General features: G+C 51.8%; 1 protein-coding gene and 1 long non-coding RNA gene across 3 annotated transcripts in view; one reads left to right on the top strand and one right to left on the bottom strand.

The window, feature by feature from the left end:
- VWA1 (von Willebrand factor A domain containing 1) lies at window positions 1-10,556 on the bottom strand. 2 transcript variants are annotated; one of them, XM_042831697.1, is made up of 6 exons: window positions 9,926-10,556; window positions 5,056-5,619; window positions 2,532-2,810; window positions 1,752-2,024; window positions 990-1,259; window positions 1-394 (listed from the first exon to the last, which is right to left on the bottom strand). In XM_042831697.1, the coding sequence occupies exons 1-6, from the start codon at window positions 9,996-9,998 to the stop codon at window positions 360-362; spliced, it is 1,494 nt and encodes a 497-aa protein (XP_042687631.1). In that variant the 5' UTR covers window positions 9,999-10,556; the 3' UTR covers window positions 1-359. The 2 variants fall into 2 exon arrangements, with proteins under 2 accessions (XP_042687631.1, XP_042687630.1); XM_042831696.1 differs by having other exon boundaries at window positions 1-400; window positions 9,926-10,554.
- LOC122167243 overlaps window positions 9,655-20,466 on the top strand; it is a 24,731-nt gene continuing 13,919 nt past the window's right edge. Inside the window, exons 1-2 of the long non-coding RNA XR_006170993.1 lie at window positions 9,655-9,767; window positions 11,273-11,347. This is a non-coding gene — a long non-coding RNA (uncharacterized LOC122167243). The remainder of the gene's footprint in view (window positions 9,768-11,272; window positions 11,348-20,466) is intronic.

Genomic DNA, 20,466 nt, shown 5'->3' with positions numbered 1-20,466 from the left:
TACAACTGTATCAACATTTAATAAATAGAGTACAGGAAATAAGCAAGCAATAGTGAGGATTCATCAGTTGCCTTTTGTTTGTTGTTTGTCAGGCAGGTTTATACAAGAGAGGGTACAGATTTGGCATCTAGCAGTGGGATTGTCAGCTCCATCCAGCTGAACCCCATCTTCAAGCTTTGCAAGAACTTGACTGAGGATGGCCCTCAGGCTTTGCAACCAGGACAGCTCAACAGACAGTGCAGGCTGGGACATGGTCTGTGAGCTTCCTGATTTCCTCTGTAGGTCCCTCCGTTTCATCCAAACCTTTGTTCCAAGCAAGATCTCCTGCTCTGTGGGGGATCAGTTCATGCTCAGGTCTGTCATGCCCTCTGTCTGTGCTTGTACCCTGGGGCTTCTGTAGCTGGGAAGAACACAAAAAGCATGATGTCAGCTTTGTTTACCCGTTCTCCAAATCAGACTGAGTCATAGATCTGCTGACTCTGTGGTCATCATTGCCATCACTCTGGCCTCTTGGCGGGAAGAAGGCTGTGCTTCTGCTCTGTCACACAGCTGCTTCTTATCTCTTATTTCAGCCTATTGAGAATCCCTTTGTGTTTCATTATAGTAAGTGGCTTCTGGGTAATGCAAGGAGGAAAGCAGATGTCATTGCCTTGGTAGCTGTGTTCAGTAGTTAGCTTGTCTCTCCCTTGTTGAAAGCCAGCTTTCATCAGCCTCCCCCCATCCTTTGTCATCCCAAATCACCACCAAAACCCCTGCATGCTTTTCCTCCTGCCTGTAACCGTAGTGCCACTAGGAGGAGCATTGCTCTTAAAAAAGAGGAGAAGAAAAGAAGAGCCAAGCTTAGGGCAATGTCCTTGGAGTGGTGGTAGCTGTGATGAAGCCCTGTTGACGAGCTGGCTGATGAGCACAGTATTTCAGCACAGCTCTGCAGGATCTCCAGCACCCACGTTCCCTTCAGGCCCAGGGTCTTCCCTTGTGCCCTGACTCACCTGGCTGCATGTGCACCATGCGGCACAGCCCCTTGCCCGGCTGATCCTTGTACATGGACTTGACACACACTTTGTTTGTGGTGCCTGGGGCCATGTCTGTGAGGAGCACGCTGTGGATTTGTGGTGACACACTGATGAGTGATGAAGGGCCGGTTTGCCGCCGGCACCTGACTCGGTAGCCAAGGACCTTCCCATCTGCAGCATCCCATGAAGCCTTCAGGGTGTTGGAGCCCAAGTCTTCAAAGCGAAGGTGCCTCACTTTGGAGCCCTCTAGAGAAAGGAGAAGATCCTTGTAACTGTGGGCCTTCGCATGAAGCAGTTGTTGTAGTCTCATAGCAGCTCAGCCATATGCAGCCCATAAGAGCAGTCATACAGTGTGCGGCCAATTTGCTTTCAGTCATAAAATTACAGAACCAATTAAGGTTGGAAAAGACCTCTAAGATCTCCGAGCCCAACCCACCCCACCATGCCCACTGACCGTGTCCCTCAGTGCCACGTGTCTATGGCTCTTGAGCACCCCTGGGGACAGTGACTCCCCACCATTTCCTAACATCCAATCTGCCCCTCCCGTGGTGCAACTTGAGGCCATTACCTTGAGCCCTAGGCTTTATGTATCTGCAACACCCTGATAGCATATCACGTGCTGCTCACCAGAAGCTGCAGTTCTCCTCCTCTCATCCAACCCCAGGAATCAGATTGTTATCAGGCCTCACCCAAAGGCAGATCTGTGCCCACACCATTCCCTATCAGCACAGTGCTCACCTTCCTGAGTGCATGCTTTGGCTGACAGCGATTTCTCCTTTCCTGAACTGTAGATCGCAGTCACTGTCACCAGATAGGTGGTGTTGGGTGCCAGATTCTCCACAACAGTGCTGTTGTGGGTGCCATCCACCTCCAGCAGCTGCGCTGAGTCCCCACGTAGTGGCCCATACAGGACCTGGTAGCTAGTCACACTGTCTGGTGTAGGTGCCCAGCTGACCTGGAAGCTGTGCGGCCTGGAGTCTGCGATGACAATCTGAGCTGGACTGATTTCCTCTGAAAGAAGCATGGAAAGATGGGAATGAGCATGCAGTTCATGGCATCAGGATGCTCTCAGAGGAGCACGATGGACCTGGCTTCCAGGAGGTGGAAGGTTTAGAAAAGCTGGCTGTGCTCAAGTGCTGCCCCAATCCCTCCCCTCACAAAGGATGCCCCAGTGGTGTGCACCCCTGCCTGCAGAAGCACGTGACCTTCTCTAGCTGCACCTACAGCTCTTGCCTTCTCCCAGGGCTCTGCTTTCTGCCATATCCAATGATTTTAATGTTGGAAGGGCATCTTCTGACCCTGTACTAGGCAGTGCACAACTTGTTTCTAGGAGAAGATCTGCCTGTATCATGTCAGCAAAAAGATGCCTTCCCCTTGCTTTGTTCTGGCTTGACTGCAACCATCTGCCTCCACCCATCAGACCAGGCAGCATGCAGTACAGACTGTCCTGTCTTCCTCTCTATCTGGGAGGCTCAGCATGGCAGAACTTTCCTTGCATCATGGTTATGCACACTTTACCTGCCAGGGTGGTAACCCTTATTGTCTGGGGAGGGAAGTAGTGGACGTTGGATTCAGGAACGAGTGCCACCTCATATGTAGTTTCTGGAGCAAGATTGCTCAGCGTGAGGCTGGTGTGAGCCCCAGACACCTGCACTGTCCTCTTGGCTGCCAGGTCATCTGTTGGGGCATACTGCAGGGTGTAGTAACCGGTTTCTTGAGAGAGGAGTTGGGGCCACATCAGACGGAAGCTACTTGATGTGATATCCACCACATGGAGCCGATTTGCTTGGATAACATCTGAGAGAGAGGCAAGAGCAAGAAATCAGTGATGGCAGTTGTACACAGGACATGGAACGCCAGAAATGCAGGCCCTTTGGATGGGAGATGTGACCTTTGGGGACACTGGATGACAGCTGAAGTCACCGAGGTGCAGCTGAGCTCCTCGATAACAATTCAGTGAGCCAAAAGTTCACCAGTACAAACCTGAATTCTCAAAGCCACGCACAAAGCTTCAAAAATGACAGGCACCTGGAAACTTTGCTTCTAACTGGTGGCATCTAGAGATAGAAAGAAGCTCTGCTATGCCTGCACCAAGCAAGGCAGTCTCATTTTTTTTTTCTCTGAGCTGTTGCTTGGCTGTGGGGTGGGCAGCAGCACTGCTCCCTCCCAGCACCATGGACATGGGACTCTGCAGCCTCCTGTGAGCCCCACGGCTGGAACACAGAGGAGCCAGGAACAGAGGAAAGGTCCTGGTGCCAAAAGCTCTGCCAAAAGCTCAGGGAACAGAAATGAATGAGCTTGGCTGCAGGGCATGGGGATACTGCAAATAAATAGGGAAGATTGAAGTGATGGGATGCAGCACCCAAGGATGAGCTACGGCACGCCCAAGCACTTCTGCTGCCACACGACAGCTGTTCTGACCATTGAAGAAGGAGATAAATCCAAGAAAGTAGATGCTCATTGATTTCCTTCTCAGTCCCTCCGTGCTGGCAGGGGAATCAATGTGTAACCTCTGGCGCTGGACCAGGCAGTGCCCTCCTGGGAGCACTTGGACACAGCTCAGACACACTTGCCTCCTGCCTGCGGGTGACTCACACAGGATGAGGGTGGACACAGAAGCACCATTTCACAGCAGTGAGCTTGTTGGCATCCCGTGAATGCTGGCGAGGTCAAGATTGGACTTGCAGGAGTGCTGCTGCTTTTATGATGTGCGCAAGAAATGCAGTCAGGCAGCAGATGAACCCCTTCTGCCCTGGATCCATAATCCATTCTGCAGGAGATGCAGTGGGGTCTTGGGACAAAGCACCTCTGCTTCATGGCTTTACTTCCCTGCTTTCATGTGGATGGGGCAATATTTCCAATTCTGGAAAGGGAAACATGCTTCTCCATCACCAGAATGGACATTCAAGGTTTGGGATCATTTTCCTGGTCACTTGCTCACGGTCAGTGCTACGTGAGGGTGTTGGAGGAAAGGGAACCAAGGCTCATTGCTCTGCAGCGCTGATACATTCTCCTTTCATGACACTTTTATACCATGTGGATTCAGGGTGCACTAGAAGCTGAAACAGCTACTTGAAAGGAAACATTTGGGATCTGCATGGCACCTGTAAGAGCAGAAGGTCCCATACTCAGATAGGACAGAGAAGAGAACGTGGCCCCTGGGTGTGATTTGCTAAATGGCAGTGGCTGAAAATAGGAAGAAACTGCTACACAGAGAGGATTCTGCACTAAGGGGTTACTTGGACACACCACAGACAGCTCTGTCTGACTCACACAGCAGAAACCAAGTGGGGAATTAAAACAGGACTTCCAACAGTGACAAAGCCTCCAGAAAATGAAAGTCTGCAAAGTCCCAGTTGCTTGCTCAGCTTTCCAAACAGATCCGAAGGCTGAGGCTGAACCCCTGCTTTGTGATCATGGATGCACGCTGCAGTGGCACAGAGGACATGCACTGTGCAGCTCAGCATGCAGCGTTCCTGGCACTGGTTTCCCAGCACTTATCCCTTGTCCCTCATTCTGGCTTTGGCTCTCTCCAGACTCTTTCCTAGGTGCTTTAAAACACTGGGCTGTTAGAAAGCAGCTCTCTGCCTGTTCTTGCTGTCTGTGCACTCACAGACGTGCCAGCAGCTGCCTTGCCGAGCCCAACAAACTGGGCTGGGAATTTCTTCCAAGGGCTGCACTGGCCAAGCTGCTCTGTAGATCTGGCAGATGCAGAACACGTTACAACAGGGGATTTGTGGAACAAAAACATTCCTGTGCTGAAATCTTAATTCTGAGAGCAACAACCATCATCGCTAATTGCTCGTGGTAAGAGAGCACTGACTGCCAGCTACTTGTAGGCAGGGGATGGGTGCCAGCACCCTGTCTGAGCCATAAAAGTGTGCAGGCAGAGCTTAGGGGCCAAAATCTACCCAGGCACACAGCTTTCGTACGTGCAGTGTGTTAACACGCTCCTGTGGAGCAGGAGATCTGTTGGTTTTAGGGGATTTTCAAGCTTGTCCTGCTGCAAGCTCCCCGAGACCGCAGCCCAGCCCCAGCATACCTAGCATAGCATCTCGCAGCTCCTTGGTGATGATGGGGAGGTCATCCACGTCCACAAAGTGCAGGTGCTTCTCAGGAGGCTGGCTGGCAGCAGCAGACAACTCCAGGTAATTCCCCCGCCCTGTGCTGACAATGAAGACTGTCACTCCCATGTCCTTCAGGAGCTGCATGGGCTCAGAGATGTCATCACTGGAGAACCCATCCGTCACCCAAACCAGAACCTTGGGCACATCTGGCCGGGCACCAGCATCATTGCTGAAGAGCTTCTCCTTGGCAAAGGAGAGCGCTTTGCCTGTGTTGGTGTCACCCATGAGCTGTCGGGTGTCCCGGATGGCTTGCTGCACCGTCCCACGGGACAGGTACCGGTCAAAGGGGAACTCCATGGTGGGGGTCGTGCTGATGTGGATGATGCTGGTCTGGACATCGTTGGGGCCAAAGGTGAAAGGCCGCACGAGGTCCCACATGAATTCCTTGACCTTGGAGAATTCATAGTAGGAGACGCTGCCAGAGCTGTCCAGTAAGAAGAGGATGTCTCCCTCTGAATTGGAAATGGAGGGCTGAGGACCTAACAGGGGAAGAGAGAGGGGTGGTTAGAGAAATGGTGTAGAAATTGGGAAGACTTGGTTTTCTTGGGCCAGACCTCAGAATGCTGATCTCAGAAGCTTGCTGGGGAGAGACTTCAGCAGGCACCCTTTTTAGTGCTGTTACTTACGGAGAGAGGGCTCCTGGGCTTTGTACTCAGCCCTGCTAGCAGCTGCCTAGGAGCTTCTCATCCCATCACCCTGTGTTTGATGGCTTTGTTTGGACCTTGTGGTGTGGACAGCTGGGCTTTGCTGAATCCTCTGAGGTGCACTGAAGTTAGGGTATGCCCAAGGCTGTTCACTACCAACATACACAACAACAACAACAAAAAAACTATTGGGAACAAAAACTGGATCCTAAACCCTCTGAGATCCAAAAACCTGCATTGGGTTAGACTCTCCAGGAGCAGGGAGTGGCATTCCCCCTGCCTACAAATGAAATTGTTTTACAGTCCTATTTCAAGTTCAGGATCAGGAGTCAGAGTAGCTCCAAAAGCAAACCCACATGCCCTGGGTCCATCTCTTGCTGCTGAGAAAATGCCTTGGAGCTGTCTCAGTTTGCACTGACACCTCTTGTTAGTCAGCATCAGGCTGTTCCTGGGCACTTTCTTCTCACAGATGAAAGAGAACATGTTCCTGGTGCTGGGAACATGGATTTGGAATCTTTTTAGCCACCATTTTGCTTTCTGGCAGCTTTTGAGGTGTAAAAAGGGAGAAAAAAAACACAGAGCAGCGGTTGGTGCCAGCCTGCTTGGGCTGCTTTGACAGGGAAGGAATGGGGAACGCAGGGTTGCCAAGCGATGTGGGACCTGGGGCACTGATGGGCTCGGTGCAGCACACAATGGCTGAGTGCTGGAGCCGCGTGTGGGAGGCAAACCACAAGGCAGCAGACAGCTGAATGGAAAGGCCCCTGCAAAATTAATTGCTCGGAGGAGATGGCTCCTGCAATGAGCTCTGCCCCTGCAGAAGGCACGCCAAGGCAGGCCCTGAGACAAAGGAGAGGAGCAGGGTCACAGAGCCCCTCCTGGGGACTGCTCCCAGATGAAGACGCAAATGGCAAACCCAGGGCAGGAGTCAAGGGGTGCAGGGCACCATGTATGTGTCCTCAGGGTGGCACCTGGCACGGATCAGATGTGCAGTGGTAACTTGAGCGCTGGCTCTGTCCCACGGCAAGAACATTGGTGTGAAAAACACGCTGCAATGAGCTTCTGTGCTGCTCCAGAGAGCAGAGCCACCCAGGGCCAGGCCCTTCACCTCCCTGCTGCATTACGTGCTGGCTGAGAGCACAGAGCCATACCAAACCCATGACGAAACAACTGGAGAAATGGAGAACGATGTTGCTCAGAGGTGACTAAGCCAGAGATGCCAAGAGGAGGCAGGAGCAGCTCACGTCCAGCTCTGCATGACCCAGCACGACTCAACCCTGTGCAGACACACACACCCAGCAGCCTGGCACTCAGACCTGAGCAGAAAACACAAGTGCAGCCTGGCCAGCTTTCTGCTTGCCCACGGCGACGTGCAGCTCCAGCAGCACGTCACACAGCACAGCCAAATCCATCACCTCCAGGTCCTTCGAGCTGCTGCTTCACCAAGGCATGCAACACCGGTTCTGCTGTGAGCTCCTGGCTGCGTGGAGCTGCAGCTTCTTGCTCTCCCCTCCACTGGAAGAGCATAAAGCCACTGACTTGGCTGCCAAGCTGTAGTGAGGGATTTTGGCAACACAGTGGCCTCTTCCCAGCAAAAAATCATCTATTTTAATTTCTCCCCTCTGTTCCCCATTATTTTGAGTGGCGGTGTTTGTTTCCTGAGTGTTGCAACAAGCAGCTGTGAAAGCTCCTGGTGCTGGCAAAGGACATTGCTCCCCCATGGCAAACAAGGTCACGCATGGAGAAACTTGGAGGTTTCCCCTGGGGAGCAGACAGTAAACTCCTGCCCTGCCAAAGTGAACTCCCCAGGGAAACAGGGTGGCAAGACGCATGGACACCTGCTAGGGGAGAAGGATGCTGATGGAGAGCCAAGAGCCAAACCCTTGTAATGGTGCTGCAGTGTGCCCTGCAGCTGTGGGCACAGCGAGGCGGGCGGAACGTCAGCATCCTGCCGACATGGCTTTCACCCATCACTGCTGGGAATAGCTGCGTGGGTTAGGAAGCACTGCAGGAAGGGCTGCAGTTTGACACCACCACGTCCTGCCTGGGGGGCAGAACGAACAGCCCAGCAGCCAATGGTCACCAACAGCAAATTGTGCTGGTGGGCAGTTTGGTATTTCAGAGCTATCTGAAGGGGTTGTGATTCGTCATAATTCAGTTCCGTCACTCAGCCCTGTGTAAGATGGGAATGAAGTCCTCTCTGTGAGACTTTTCTGCTAGAGAGGATTCACAAAAACATCCTCACTGCAGTGATGCTGATTGTGGCTGGGCACACCACCATCCTTCCCTTCAGGCTTTCTGTTCCTTCATCTTTCTTGCTGTTCTTTGTCCTCCATCCAACACAAACATCTCCCCTATGCCAGAGGTGGGGCTTTGGGGATTTGTTACCAGCAAATCCCTGCCTTACGCAAGCAGCTGCTGTTTTCGAACTGTTTTCTCTCTTTACAGCAAAAAAAGGATTGGCTGCTTGGCCAGATGCCAAGCAGAGATTTCTCACTTTTGTGGGGCTCTTGGAGAAGGGGCGTCCACAAAATCTCCTGCGCCATCAGCCCTGAGCACAGCCGGAGCCCGGGGAACAAGTGTTGGCAGCATCCTTTTGTCCCCCTCGGGCTGATACTTGTCGATAGGCGTGGATCAGTCGCGCAAAGAAGGGTTTAGAAGGGATCAGTTGAGAGCAAAATGTCACCATGGAGTCCCAGCGCTGCTTATTTACACACTTGGCTTTTCCAAGAGGAAAATAGCCAGGCGTGTGCGTCCTGCTCTGAGATGCTGACAGGAGACATCCGCTCCAAGAGCTCCCCTCAGCTGGGACCTGAACACGTGCCATGTGCCTCATTTACGTGGGACTCAGTGCTCCTAGAGCAAAAAGGGTTCCATAGCCAGAAAAAATCGTGTCCTGTCTCGGTTAACTATGCCTTAAATTCCGCATTTGTCTTCCCTTGTGCTATTTGGCCACGCAAAGAAAATTTTTCTGCTGAGCTGAGTGTGCAGGGTGAGCAGCATTGTCTGCACCTTTCCTGGGGGCTCTCCGTTCAGCCCCGCTGGCTGCCCAGCAGCTCCCTGTCTTTGTCCCCTGAAGTTAATGAAGCTGCCTCCGCTCACATCCAGCCAAGACCCCAGGAAGCAGAGTTACGACCACGCATCCTCATGGCTCAATCACTTCCCCTCGCTGCATGGTGATGGCACTCCACAATGGCTCCAGACAGGAGCCCTGCCAGGCTGGCTGTTTGCTCAAGGTTGCTTTTGGGAGTGGCCGGAGGTGCCCACATAAAAGCTGCCGGGAAGCAGGCATGCTGCCCACCAGCAGGTTCTCTTCTAGTTTGCAGTTTGCAAGCCTAAAGTAAGCTGTCAGCAGTGCAACAGCATAACTGCCTCTGGGGCATGGCATGGGCAGGGACAGCAGGGACAGCCGCACAATTCCTGAGCCAGCCTCCACCTCCAGACCCTTCTCCACAGCTTGGGTCACCGATGGGCAAAATCCATTCCCTGTAATGGGATCTGAGCAACAGTCACTGTCTGCTTTGCCTGCTAGGAGCAGAATTATCCTGTCCAGGCACAACAGAACTTTATGTCCCCTTTCACACTTCTCAGGTTCAAACTCCAGGGAAAACCAGCTGCAGCCAGCAGCAGTCCCAGAGCTGTTCCTTCTTTTACTGAGCACAGGGATCCCCCCCAGTAACCATATCAGCAGTCCCTGCCCAGCTAACCAGAGAGAGACACTCATCCCCTCCTTGTCCCCCTTCCCGCTGTCGGCTCTGACACCACACCGCAGGCGTTCTCCCCGAGCAGCAGCCAAGAGAAAGCATTGCAAGGAGAAAACGTCAGGACTGAATTACACGAAGTTAGGCAGAGGACAACAGGACAGGTACAGTATCAATCACTGCTTTCACTTCTCTTAACCAGGGTGCCCAGTACACGGGGAGCAGTGACTATCAGGACTCTCCCTCTTACTGCACTAAACTCTGCCAGCTTCTTTTCCAAGGGAGGTAAGTTTTCTTTCTAATATAGCAATTTTAGAAACATTTTCCTTCACTTTGCCCTTACGCCAGCAGAATAACACCCCAGGGGAACGGCAGAGCTATGGCAGCAGTGTGACTTCAGCTCAGCTCCTGTCCCAGCACGGTGGGGACCCCGCAGCACTCACCTTGGCCAGGTGCTTCCTGCCCCGCAGCGAGCTGCAGCCACACACCAAGCACAAGAGCTGCCTCGGCCAGCATAGCAAAGTCCAGTCCTGGGCAAACTACCTTAAATCCAAAAGCTCGGCTCTGTGAAGGCAGTCGAAAGGCTCAGCATCAGTCATATTACATGCAGGGATCCAGCAGAGCCCAGGGCAGCTTGTGAGCTGCTCATGCCTTGAGATCCGACAGTTCTTTCTTTCGCTGCGCCGTGGCACAATCTCTGAGTGCTGGAGGCAATTTTCCTTCCTCTCCACGTCCCCCTTGGCTGGGGATGGGGTGCGCTGCCCTCCAGAGCTCTGCTTGCTGCTGGGGTTTGCTCGCAGGCAGCGGGCGTGCAGCTGGGCTGGGGTGAAAAATCTGTCCCGATAGATGAAACGCCGGCCCTGCGAGACACTGGCAGCAGTCCAGCTATGAGGGAAAAAAAAAAAAAGAGAGAGAGAGAGAAGCTCAGTGAAATCCAAAGCTCTCTCTGCTCTGGAATGAACTAGAAGAAGGGAAAACGCGTATAGAGAGGAAAGAAAAAGTCGATGGGCCGGTGAGCGCGCCCTGCTCAGGGAATATTAGCTAATCCTTTGGGAGGAGGCTGTGGAGCACTCCTAAGGTCCTAGCGCTGCCTGCGCAGCTCCAGCCCTGCCCCACGCGGGGCTGCTCCTGCACAGCCCTCTGCCCACCTCCCTCTGGCCTCAGCTTCAGGCTGCGAGTCAAAGGGGGCTAAAGATAAGCCCATGACAAACGTCTTGCTGGATGGAGGGGCCAAAGAACTTGGCTGAGGGCATGTGCCAAATAAAACTCCACCAGCTTTTCCCCTCTTGGGTACACAGCCTCTCTATATTCCCCCTAGATGGAGGAGTTTCTTGCCAATCAACAAAATCCCTGAGCAAACCCCACTTCCCTCCTCACTTCTGCTCTGCCACCCATGTCTCTGCCTTTGGCTCCTGCTCAGCAGGTGGAGGTGACAATATTCCCCTTCTCTTTTGTCCCCACTTTCTGTTCATCTTGGTTATGTAGATCTGTTTGGGAGCAGAGAGTTTGTCGTTTAACATGACATCCTCATCTCAGCTACAGCCCTCAGGGGTTACTGCTGCATGGAGCCCTGAGCTGCTCCTCTCTTGAATTATTACCACCCTACAGGGGATAGCAGTTTTCAAGGAAATAAAGCAAAATACAACGTTCAGCTAAGCCATACAGCCATCAGTGGAAAAAACATACTGCATATGGTGCTTCTGGACAGATCCAAGACATTACAAGCAGAGAAAAACTGGAAAATTACACTCAATTATGAAGAGACTCATCAGTGTCATCTCCTCTGACAGGGGGAGCGACCAACCAGACAGGATGAAAAGTAGCAGAGGAGGAAAGTTTAGAAGCCGGCGGGATTTCTTAAACCGGTGAGCCATATTTCCCCCAATTTGATTTTGTCTCTCCTGGGAACTATAAAGAAACGAAGAGGAATTATGAGCCAAGGAGCTGTGCAGGCTGGAAAAAATCATATCCAAACTCATCAAGCAAATGGAAAGTCAGGACAGGCCCAAGAAATCAGATCCAACTGGGAAGCCCCGGAGCCAGCCAGCTAGTTAAACGTCATGGGCACTTGTTTGTGCTTCTCCTCCCTGCCCCACCTCAAGCAGACGGGCTGGGTTTGGTACCCAGCTGCACCACGAAGGAACGTTGTAGTATCAGGTTGTATGATACCCCATACCCGTGTGTCATGAACTTAGGGGAATGACTCAGCCTCACCCACTGATTCATGCGGGCTAGAATAATCTTCATCCCAGGGACACAGAAGAATTTGATACCCCTACTCTCATCCTCCACCATGTGACCTGACAGATCATAGGATGGCCTGAGTTGGAAGGGACCTTAAAACCCATTCCTTTCCCCCTGCTGTGGGCAGGGTTGCTGGAATAGGCAGCACAGGACCCATCCAGCATGGCCTCAGGCACCTCCGTGGATGGGGCACACGCACTGCTCTGGGGTGCATCCATCTGGGGTGCAGTGCTCCAGCTGGGGCTTCACAAGGGCACGTAAATACCCTTGTCATGCTTGTCCAAGTCATTTTGGAAGGCATAACTTCCTTCATTAAAAATAAATATCAGCCCAAGCATCATCTCTGCTAGAGCACCTGTAAGTCCTTGTGGTTAGCAGGGACAGGTGCTGCAGAGGTGCAGGTGCTCCAGCACAAGAGCTGTCTGGTTTTGGCCTCTTTTGAGGATCAGTCTTTCAGGGAAAGATTGCACAAAGCAAGTCATGCCAAGAGCAGTGCTCCCACAGTTCCTCAGCTTCTCCATCTGGTCTGGATCCTACCATCACCAAGGCTCCTCTGGGCACCTTGTGCTATCAGCTGTCTCTCTAATTCTCAAATCCACATAGATCCATTAATGCTGGTCCACATTCAGCTTGATTGCTGATGCTCATGGATGAGCACTCAGAACCCCTCGACTGGAGTTGGTGGGAATGCAGAGATGATTTCCTTGCATTACTCACTTCCCAAGAACACTTCCCATAGAAGAGTTGCTCATAATTTCCTTTTTTGTTTGTCAGTTTTTCAGTGTCAATGCCATTCAGTCTCACACCCTGCAGCCTGGAGAGATTTCAACCTTTATTTCCTTAGAAGTCCTGCTAGGATAAGAGGAAGCAGGAAAAAGCAGCCTGGAAAATCATTAGATCTCACACAATTTAACTTTATTTTTAAACTTTACTGTAAAGGACAGCTCTTGTTTCCAGTAAGGCTGGTGCTTGCGTATGCTGATGCACGCTGTGTTCTGGAGCCAGCAGCATCACCCTATTTTGATCCCACACAACTGTGGCCAGAATGGGGCTGCAGGGCTCAGCTTATGACCTCCATCTGTCATAACTCAACCAAAACTTACCGAGGGCAATTGTGATCATCTTCCTACCATGCCCAAGTGATAATCCAGCTCAGGAGTAGTTAAAACTTGTTAAAAAAAAAAAAAGAAGTACCACCACCAACCAATCCCTACATTTTGATTGTCCACTCTTCCTTGTTTCAAGGGTTGATCGTAAATCACAGGGTCTGATTTGCATGGACAGTGTATGGCAGAGCTCTGCCCGTGGGGAGTTTGGTGGTGGCTGCAGCTGCCAGGATAGATGCAATATCCTCTGAGGCAAATCACAGCTGGAACAAACAGGCGGTTTGGAACACAGCCTTTCTTCAGCTCTACATAAAAGCTTTTGTTTGGAGGGAGCTATCTATATATGGGAATTTGGAAATTCCCCATTTGGAAAGGAAGTGAAGCAGCCCTGTAAGCAATGGGAGAAGGATGGTATGAACTTTCCTGGACCCGCAGGTGGGCAGCAGCCAGGCTGGGCAGTGGGGGCTCAGGCTGTGTCACAGTGGAGGTCTCAGCAACTCCAGGCTACGTTTGTGCAGGGCATGAATTGGGAACTCTGCCGACCCCAGCAGTGCCACTGCAGCAGGATCGGTCCCTGTGCTGGCAGGTCTCAGTTAACACTGTGCCGTGCCATCTGCAGGTTCAAGTCAGCTCTTATTTCTGTTATGACTTTGGAGACAAACTACAAAAATAGTTCACTCCCGGCACTCCCCAGCTGTATTTATCCGCAGAAGTTACCCAGTGACTCCAGCAACTGTACAGCGAGACAAGATCTGGCTGATGCTTCTTCCCAAGCATCCTGAATCACAGAACTGCAGTCACTTCTAGGGTGAAGCACGGCACATTTTCAACCACATGCAGCAACATCACACCAAAACTTTGGAGATGGGAGAAAGTCACAGAAGGGTTTTACACTAAGAGAAAGCAGCTGCTCACATTGGAGCCATTGGAAAGGCCTCCTCCCATCACAAGCACTGCAGAAGTGGCTGTGGACCTTCATGCAGCACCCAGAAGGAAGGAAACGCCGTGTGGGCCTTGCTGCTATTTCCCTCCAGCACCGTGTCACACCAGGACACAGTGTCCTAGTTTTCTGTTTCAGCTTCTTATGTGGAATGAAGGAATTTGTGGAACGAGCACACAGGTAGACACAGGCACATCACATGGCTAATGCAGAGAGGGACAATGTTCTCTGAGCAATTTTCTGTTCATGCCAGGGATCTGAGCCCCTCTGGCTCCTGCATGCCATGCGGTGCACTCCTCGGGCTGTTTGAGGCCCAGATAAGGCATGCTTGGATGGTTTGGAAGGAGTCAGCTTGTCACAAAGTACCAGCCCTCAGCTGGATCCCAGACACCAAAGTGACTGCACTGAACCTGTGGGTCATCACAGTGAACTAAAAGCCAGAACAAAAGGAGGCACTAATTGATGCCATCATTCATTTACCCCGAGAAAGAGGAGAAGTTAGGTCAAATGGAGAGGGGAAGGAGTGCTGTGCTGAGCAGTGGCCAGAGTCATGGCCAAGCTCAGGGTGCCTCTGCTGGGACAGATCTCAATGCACTCCATCCTTTCCCACTTTCCTAAGGGCATTTCCACCTGGAATTTGTTTCTGCAGTACTTCAGGCAGACACAGCATGCTGCTAACTCCTTGCAGTGCCTCTTAGGAAGCATGTCACCAATGACTGAGGAGGGATGTGTTGGTTTGAGTCATACACATTTCGGAAGCAGAGACAGCAATTCTGGGCCTTTTCACTTGTAAAGGGCAACTTTTATAACTTTCCAATGAGATGACAGTGGCTGACAACACTGGAACATGTGAATAACCCACTGAATGACATCTTGCTGATGAGGACAGCTTGGCTGACAGCAGGCTCCATGGTAGGTGGAGGAGCCGACCCCAGTCAGTAACTGAGCACCCACCAGCAGCAAGGAACCCACAGGTCAGAGCACAGATGCTTTGGGAGTGAAGGAAAGCCACATGCACAAGCAAAGCACAAGGAGTTCATTCACTGCTCCCATCAGAAGGCAGATGTTCAGCCTCTTCTTGGAAACTGGGGCCTCATGCAAGACATGCAGAGGTTACTTGGGAAGAGAAATGTCACAAACAAGAGTCCCCTCTTCCCTGTCCTTTCCCTGAGGGCAGCACAGTAAGGGGACCTCCCACAGTAAGGGGACCATGCAGCTGCCTTACCAGTGCTGTTTTAGTCACAAATCACAGCACCAGCTCCAGCCAACTGGGGCACACCACAGGATCTCCAAGTCCATGAGGAGCCCATGTAGGGCACAGAAGTGATGGGAGATGGCTGCTCTGCACTATTCTCCTTGCAGCTGTGCTGTGGGACCCGACCCTGTGTAGCAGCCTGGCTCTCAGAGCTGCAGCTGGGCCAGCTTTGTTTATGAGCTCACAAAATGACAACGAGTTCAACCAGCTCCTTGCTTTCGCCTCGCCTCTGCGATTTGCAGTGCTTTATATGCGTAGGAACAAGTGAGCTCATTTGCAGAGTTCCAGGAGCGGGTCAAAGAGCAACCTGATACAGAGGTGGAAAATAAGCAGGAGGGCTGGCTGCCAGAGCGTAGAGCAGAGCTGAAGCTCTTGGGCCTGACCTGAGTGTGCCAGCCCGCTCGCCATCCGAATTTAGGGCACCTCTGACCCAGCCGTTTCACCTTTTCCTTTTTAGGAGAAGTTCTACACATCATCTGTCCGACAGCTCACAGCTGGGAGCAGCTGCCTCACAGACCCATGGTAGTGAATGGGTAAAATAAGAAAAAACAGCAAAAAAAATAAAAACACTCCCACAAAAAACAGGAACAGAAGTGGCTCATTGCTCATTAAGAGGCTTCTGGATTTCTCTTGTAATGTAGGTCATGGATAGGCAGCACCTCTGGCACTGTCTCTCCCAGTTACAGAAGAGGGCCCGCTGCTGCATGCAGCAGGCTGAGCAAATGGCTGCTGGGTTATTGTGGCAATTCTTCATCCTTCACGTAGTGTATCCTCATCCTCTCCCCATGCCAGGGGTGTCAGGGCTGTCCACATGTATCAGCTTCCCAGCCAGGGGGGAGCTGGCAGCAGAGAGCTCACTGCTTCACTGCTCCAATCCTGTTCTCTATAGCCACAACATCAAAATAAGGAGAGGAAGATGCGGATGTGCAACGACTGACTTCTGGAGTCTGAGACTGTACAAGAGCTACGTTCTGCATCCCTGGCTTGCAACCACGAGGTTGTATGAGAGCATGGCAACATCGATGGAACAGCACACAGCACTCGTGCCTGGTTGCACAGACTTCACTTTGCATGTGGAGTCATCTAGGGGTCCCCAGCAGAGATCTTCCAACACTTCAGATTCCTGCCTCATTTCCTCATACATTTTTCATTGCAATTTCCCCAGCTGGACCCAGACTGGGGTCTCATTTTGCATTCCTGGAACCAGAGAAGCTCTGAAACTTGGAGCCACCTTTAAGCAGTACAGATGAGGTATGGATGCAGCTGTCTGTTTTTAATCCAAAGACTATTCTACGCAGTGGAACTCTTTCCTTATTGCTCGATTCTTATCTGCTGACTCTATCCTGTCAGGAAAGCCCAGACAATTTGGAAAAAGCCAACTTTGAGAGAACCTCCTTAGAACTCTGTTTCCTGAGGAATTCCCAGCTACACAATAAGCTATGACTTATAGAGCAGCCAGGTCTTGGCCTCTCTCAACAATTGTAGCCTCTTGACCTGTCAGCCCAGGGGAGAGGAGACGATCTGGAGCAATCTGCACACACGTACAAGAGCAGCCTGGAGAGCAGCCTGCACACCGTGAGACGCACGCTTGGCCATCATCCTGGGCCCGGGCTCCTGGTTTGACAGACGGGGGAAGCTGTCCAAGACATTGATGAACGGGCCTCCAAGCACCCATCAAGCTGCATCCAGTCACAACAGGAAGGGGAAGCGGCTTGTGGTTGTGAGTTCCTACCAGGAGGGACAGCCTGGCCCCCGCCTCACGCACAGCTGCAGGAGCGCCAGCCAAGCTGCACTCCCTGCTCCCAGCCTGGAATTCGGAGGATATCAAGGCCAATTTCCCATCAGACCCCATGCCAGGTGGCAGTCAGACCCTCTCTAGCCCAAGCTCTGCCAGCAGTCTTCTGCTGGGGACAGAAAATAAAAGGTACTGTTCAGATTATGCCTTTGTACAGTAGCCTTTGAGATACAAGAAGTTCGGTTTAAATGTAGGTGTTACCCAAAAACTGGTGTGCTGTGATTCAATGGGCTTGGCACATGTGTGGCTCCAGCAGAAAAGCACAACCAGACTTATCTAGCATAGGAACTTGCAGAGTCCCACTGTGGAGGGCATTTCTCCACTTCAGCTGAACTTCGGCTCCAGCGCTTGGAACAAGGCTGCCTCTACAAGAAGTGTTGCAGAGGGCTCATTACTGCCCTTCTCAGTAGGGGGACAAAGCCATCTGAGCAGGAGCAAGGCTCCAAGGACAAAACAATCATCCTTTTTGTTGTAAGCCTAGCAAAGCAGCTGGGGAGAGAGTGGGAGGAGAGGGAACAACTCCTACCCAGTCTGCAGGGCTCCTCCAGCAACGCTGGGAGCTCCTTCACCCAGCGCATGGCTGGATCTGATGCCATGCAGCAGCAACGTGTGAGCGGCCTATAGAAGTCGTGTTATTCAGCCTGACCTTGTCAATAGCAAAAGCCAGAGTGAGATTGAAAGGGGAGAACAAGTTTGGAGTGATGAGAAGGGAAGGGGAAAAAGGAGTTCCATCCATCAGCAGGTTGCTATTTACAATGGAAAGAAGAGGTAGGACATAGGGGCTAGGTTGGAAATCCTGTTTCATAAACAAGACTATCCAGGATAAAGCCTGTCCAGGAAACATGCCTGAGGGACACAGGGGGCTCAGCTGGATTCTCTACTGCTGACAGCCATCCTCCCATCATGAGCCCTGCCAGCCTTGTACTCCTCCCACGTCAGGCTGGGGAAATAGTTGCAATTCCAGCAATCCATAAAGAAAGAGGTGACTTGATGCATGCAAAGCAAGCAGAACAATTCCCATTTATTTTGGGGATAAGAGGCTGTTGTTTTGCAGCTGGGTGCTGTAATGTCCGACCCATGGATGAAAGAGCAAATGCTTTCCTTGGAGACCACTGGTGCTATCGAGCTGGGATGTCCTGTCTGCTCTCCACCCCTCCTTGGAGGCTCCCAGCAGCAGCCTCTCTGTGTACAAAGCCAGGCTGGATGCCTCCCTGCAGCTGTTCTGAGAAGGCTGGTCCCAAGCTGGAGCCCAGAGGAGCATCTTTTCTACAGGAAGGCACGTGGCTCACATTGGTATGAGCGTGAGACTGTGCAAGGGAGATTATGGCCACTGGCATCCCAGCCCTGCTGCTGCACATGGGCAGCTGCATAGCCCTGGGTCAGCATTCCTGGTAGGACAGGGCAGGGACAGAAGGGATGGCATGCAGTTCCCCACAAGAATTACAAAAACAAGCCTTCTTCAGCAATTTTTCACTGCAGAGCCGACTTCATCCACATCCATCCAAGCTGACTGCCAAATTTCCTGAAGCCTACATTGTCCACCCCCAGCAGAGATGGGACTGGGGCCAGGACCCTGGCAGATGAAGGTACAGTTTGAGCTTTCCTAGCGAGCTGTCCGTGCAGCACACTGCATAACCCCTCCAAACATCTGGCACATAGGCATGGGCAGCTCCCCACTGCTGAACGGGATATTTTGGGATCTAGGTCAGGGGAATTATTTCCAGCACTTGCAGCTGGAAACGGACCCAGAAAATGTGAAAACAAACTTGGTTGGAGGCAATTTGGTAGCCATCTGCAATGCTCTGTCACTGCCTGCTTCACAATGGGAAGAGAAATGAATTGTTTTCAGACCTGTTGATTGCATGGGTTTGCCTGCACTAATTAATTACTCTTGTAGGTATGGGTGGCATTAAGAAGTTATATTCCATCAACCTTGATGTCACAGCATTAGTCATGGCAGTTGGCAGTTCTACCTCCCTTCCACCCCATACTATTTCCAATGCCTAATAGAAACTCTCCTTAACCCCTGAATAGCTGCTGAGAAAGGCTCTGCAAACCCCCTACATCCCAAAGTGCAGCACAAGCAAAGGAGCAGCACCCAGAGCTACATGCAAGCCTGGCTGCCCTTCCTGGCTGTGCAACCCTCTGCAAGCTCAGCTCAGCTCACCTCTGCCAGTAATGAATTTACACTGCTGGCACTTTCCAGTTTGGATTTTTCACCTTTGTAGCATTACCCAGGTCTGGGCACACCCTTTAGCTCTACAGTTAGATCTTACATGCCATACATTTTAGCAGCAAGTGACCCAAAGCTCTGCCCCCACGTGCACTGGATGTCTCCCCACAGTGTGTGATTGGGGCATGGGACGCGGGACATGGGGAACTTGCAAAGTGCTGCAGCTATTTTGCACCAAGTTGCCTTGAAATAAGCGTGTTGGCCATCTCCCTGACTCACTCTTTCAGCTTTTTCAAACAAACATGCCTCCTCTTCTACCCCACTACCTGCTCAAGGGCCAGCCTTCCTCACAGAGTGTCTCACCCCCATCTGTTTCAGAAGATGCGTGAAGCAGCACCAAATAGCTCCAAGTAATGCATTTATCCTGAGCTGAGATATGTGACTGCTCATCTTTCTTCCCATCAGGAGAGGAAAGAGGAATCAAAGAGGCATTGCTCAGGCTGGGGAGGAGCTGAAGCCCACTGCAGGGTTTTCAAACAGGTTATCCTTGTGGAAATCTGCCACTCTGTAAGCACTTGTAAGTCAAATCCTGGTTGCTACCGACAACACAAAACTTGGCCATTCCAGCTGTTGCTCTCCTTCCCAGCTGCAGCACTGAGCTGAAAAAGCAGTGAGGCAATACTCACCATCTCCACAGCCATTTTCCAGCCTTAGTGCTTGAAAAATGAGGACAGCCAAAGCTGCCCATTGAAAAATGGGATCGGGGCCGAACGAAGGGCAGGAGCCAGCATTCCAGGCAGATGTGGCCTCAGGTGCTGTTGCTGTGCTGCTGCAGGCATGTGGTTCCCCAGTTGCACACCCTGTTGTGTGCCTGTTGTGCAGACCCTACCCCATGTGTCCATGCTGCCTCCAGGCACGTGCCAGGGACATTGCTGCTCTGCTGCTTTCCCTGCAGAAGGCACTCAGAGCATCCCTGCAGGGCAGCTGTCTCCTCTCTCCTCCCTGTGTGGGCTTCTCAGAGATGAAGATGGTGCACGGAACACGAAGAGCAGTGCTATAGGTGATAATGCATCTTGGATAACCCAGCAAAACTGTTATCTTTTCCTCACCATGTTACAGCTCTGATCCTAACTGGAATCAAACCTTTTCCGGGGCTTTAGATCGTAAAGAATTTGGTTTGGTAGGAAGCAAAGCAGCAGGCTGGATGGACTGCTTCTCTGTAAACCTGAAATGAAAACTTCTGTGGGCTGTGGACCAACAGGTCTCCTCTCCATGCTCCTATGAATTTTCAGACCTCTAAGCATCTGTAGCACAGCTGAGACCAGAAAGCAAATGCAGAAATGCAAGGCTCCGTGCAGGAGATAAGAACGCTCACACAGGAGATAAGGTGCTGCGAGTGGAAGGATTGTTTACTTCTCAGTGGCAGCAGACAGAGCTTTGGGGGCGAGCCAGAAAGGCGATGGAAAGGGAT

Source organism: Centrocercus urophasianus, unplaced genomic scaffold (assembly GCF_019232065.1).
Source record: "Centrocercus urophasianus isolate 14NV4802_14NV808 unplaced genomic scaffold, USGS_Curo_1.0 seq_36, whole genome shotgun sequence".
In the NCBI taxonomy this organism is placed as follows: domain Eukaryota; kingdom Metazoa; phylum Chordata; class Aves; order Galliformes; family Phasianidae; genus Centrocercus; species Centrocercus urophasianus.
This window is presented reverse-complemented; position numbering and strand designations above follow the sequence as displayed.

What these genes read in the sequence shown, in the direction of transcription:
- VWA1 (XM_042831696.1), bottom strand. Translation starts at nt 9,998, where the DNA reads ATGCTGGCCGAGGCAGCTCTTGTGCTTGGTGTGTGGCTGCAGCTCGCT. An exon ending in GCAGGAAGCACCTGGCCAAG is followed by an intron (nt 5,620 to 9,925) that starts GTGAGTGCTGCG and finishes TTCCCCTGTTAG; the next exon opens with GTCCTCAGCCCTCCATTTCC. An exon ending in GCTGCGAGATGCTATGCTAG is followed by an intron (nt 2,811 to 5,055) that starts GTATGCTGGGGC and finishes CCTCTCTCTCAG; the next exon opens with ATGTTATCCAAGCAAATCGG.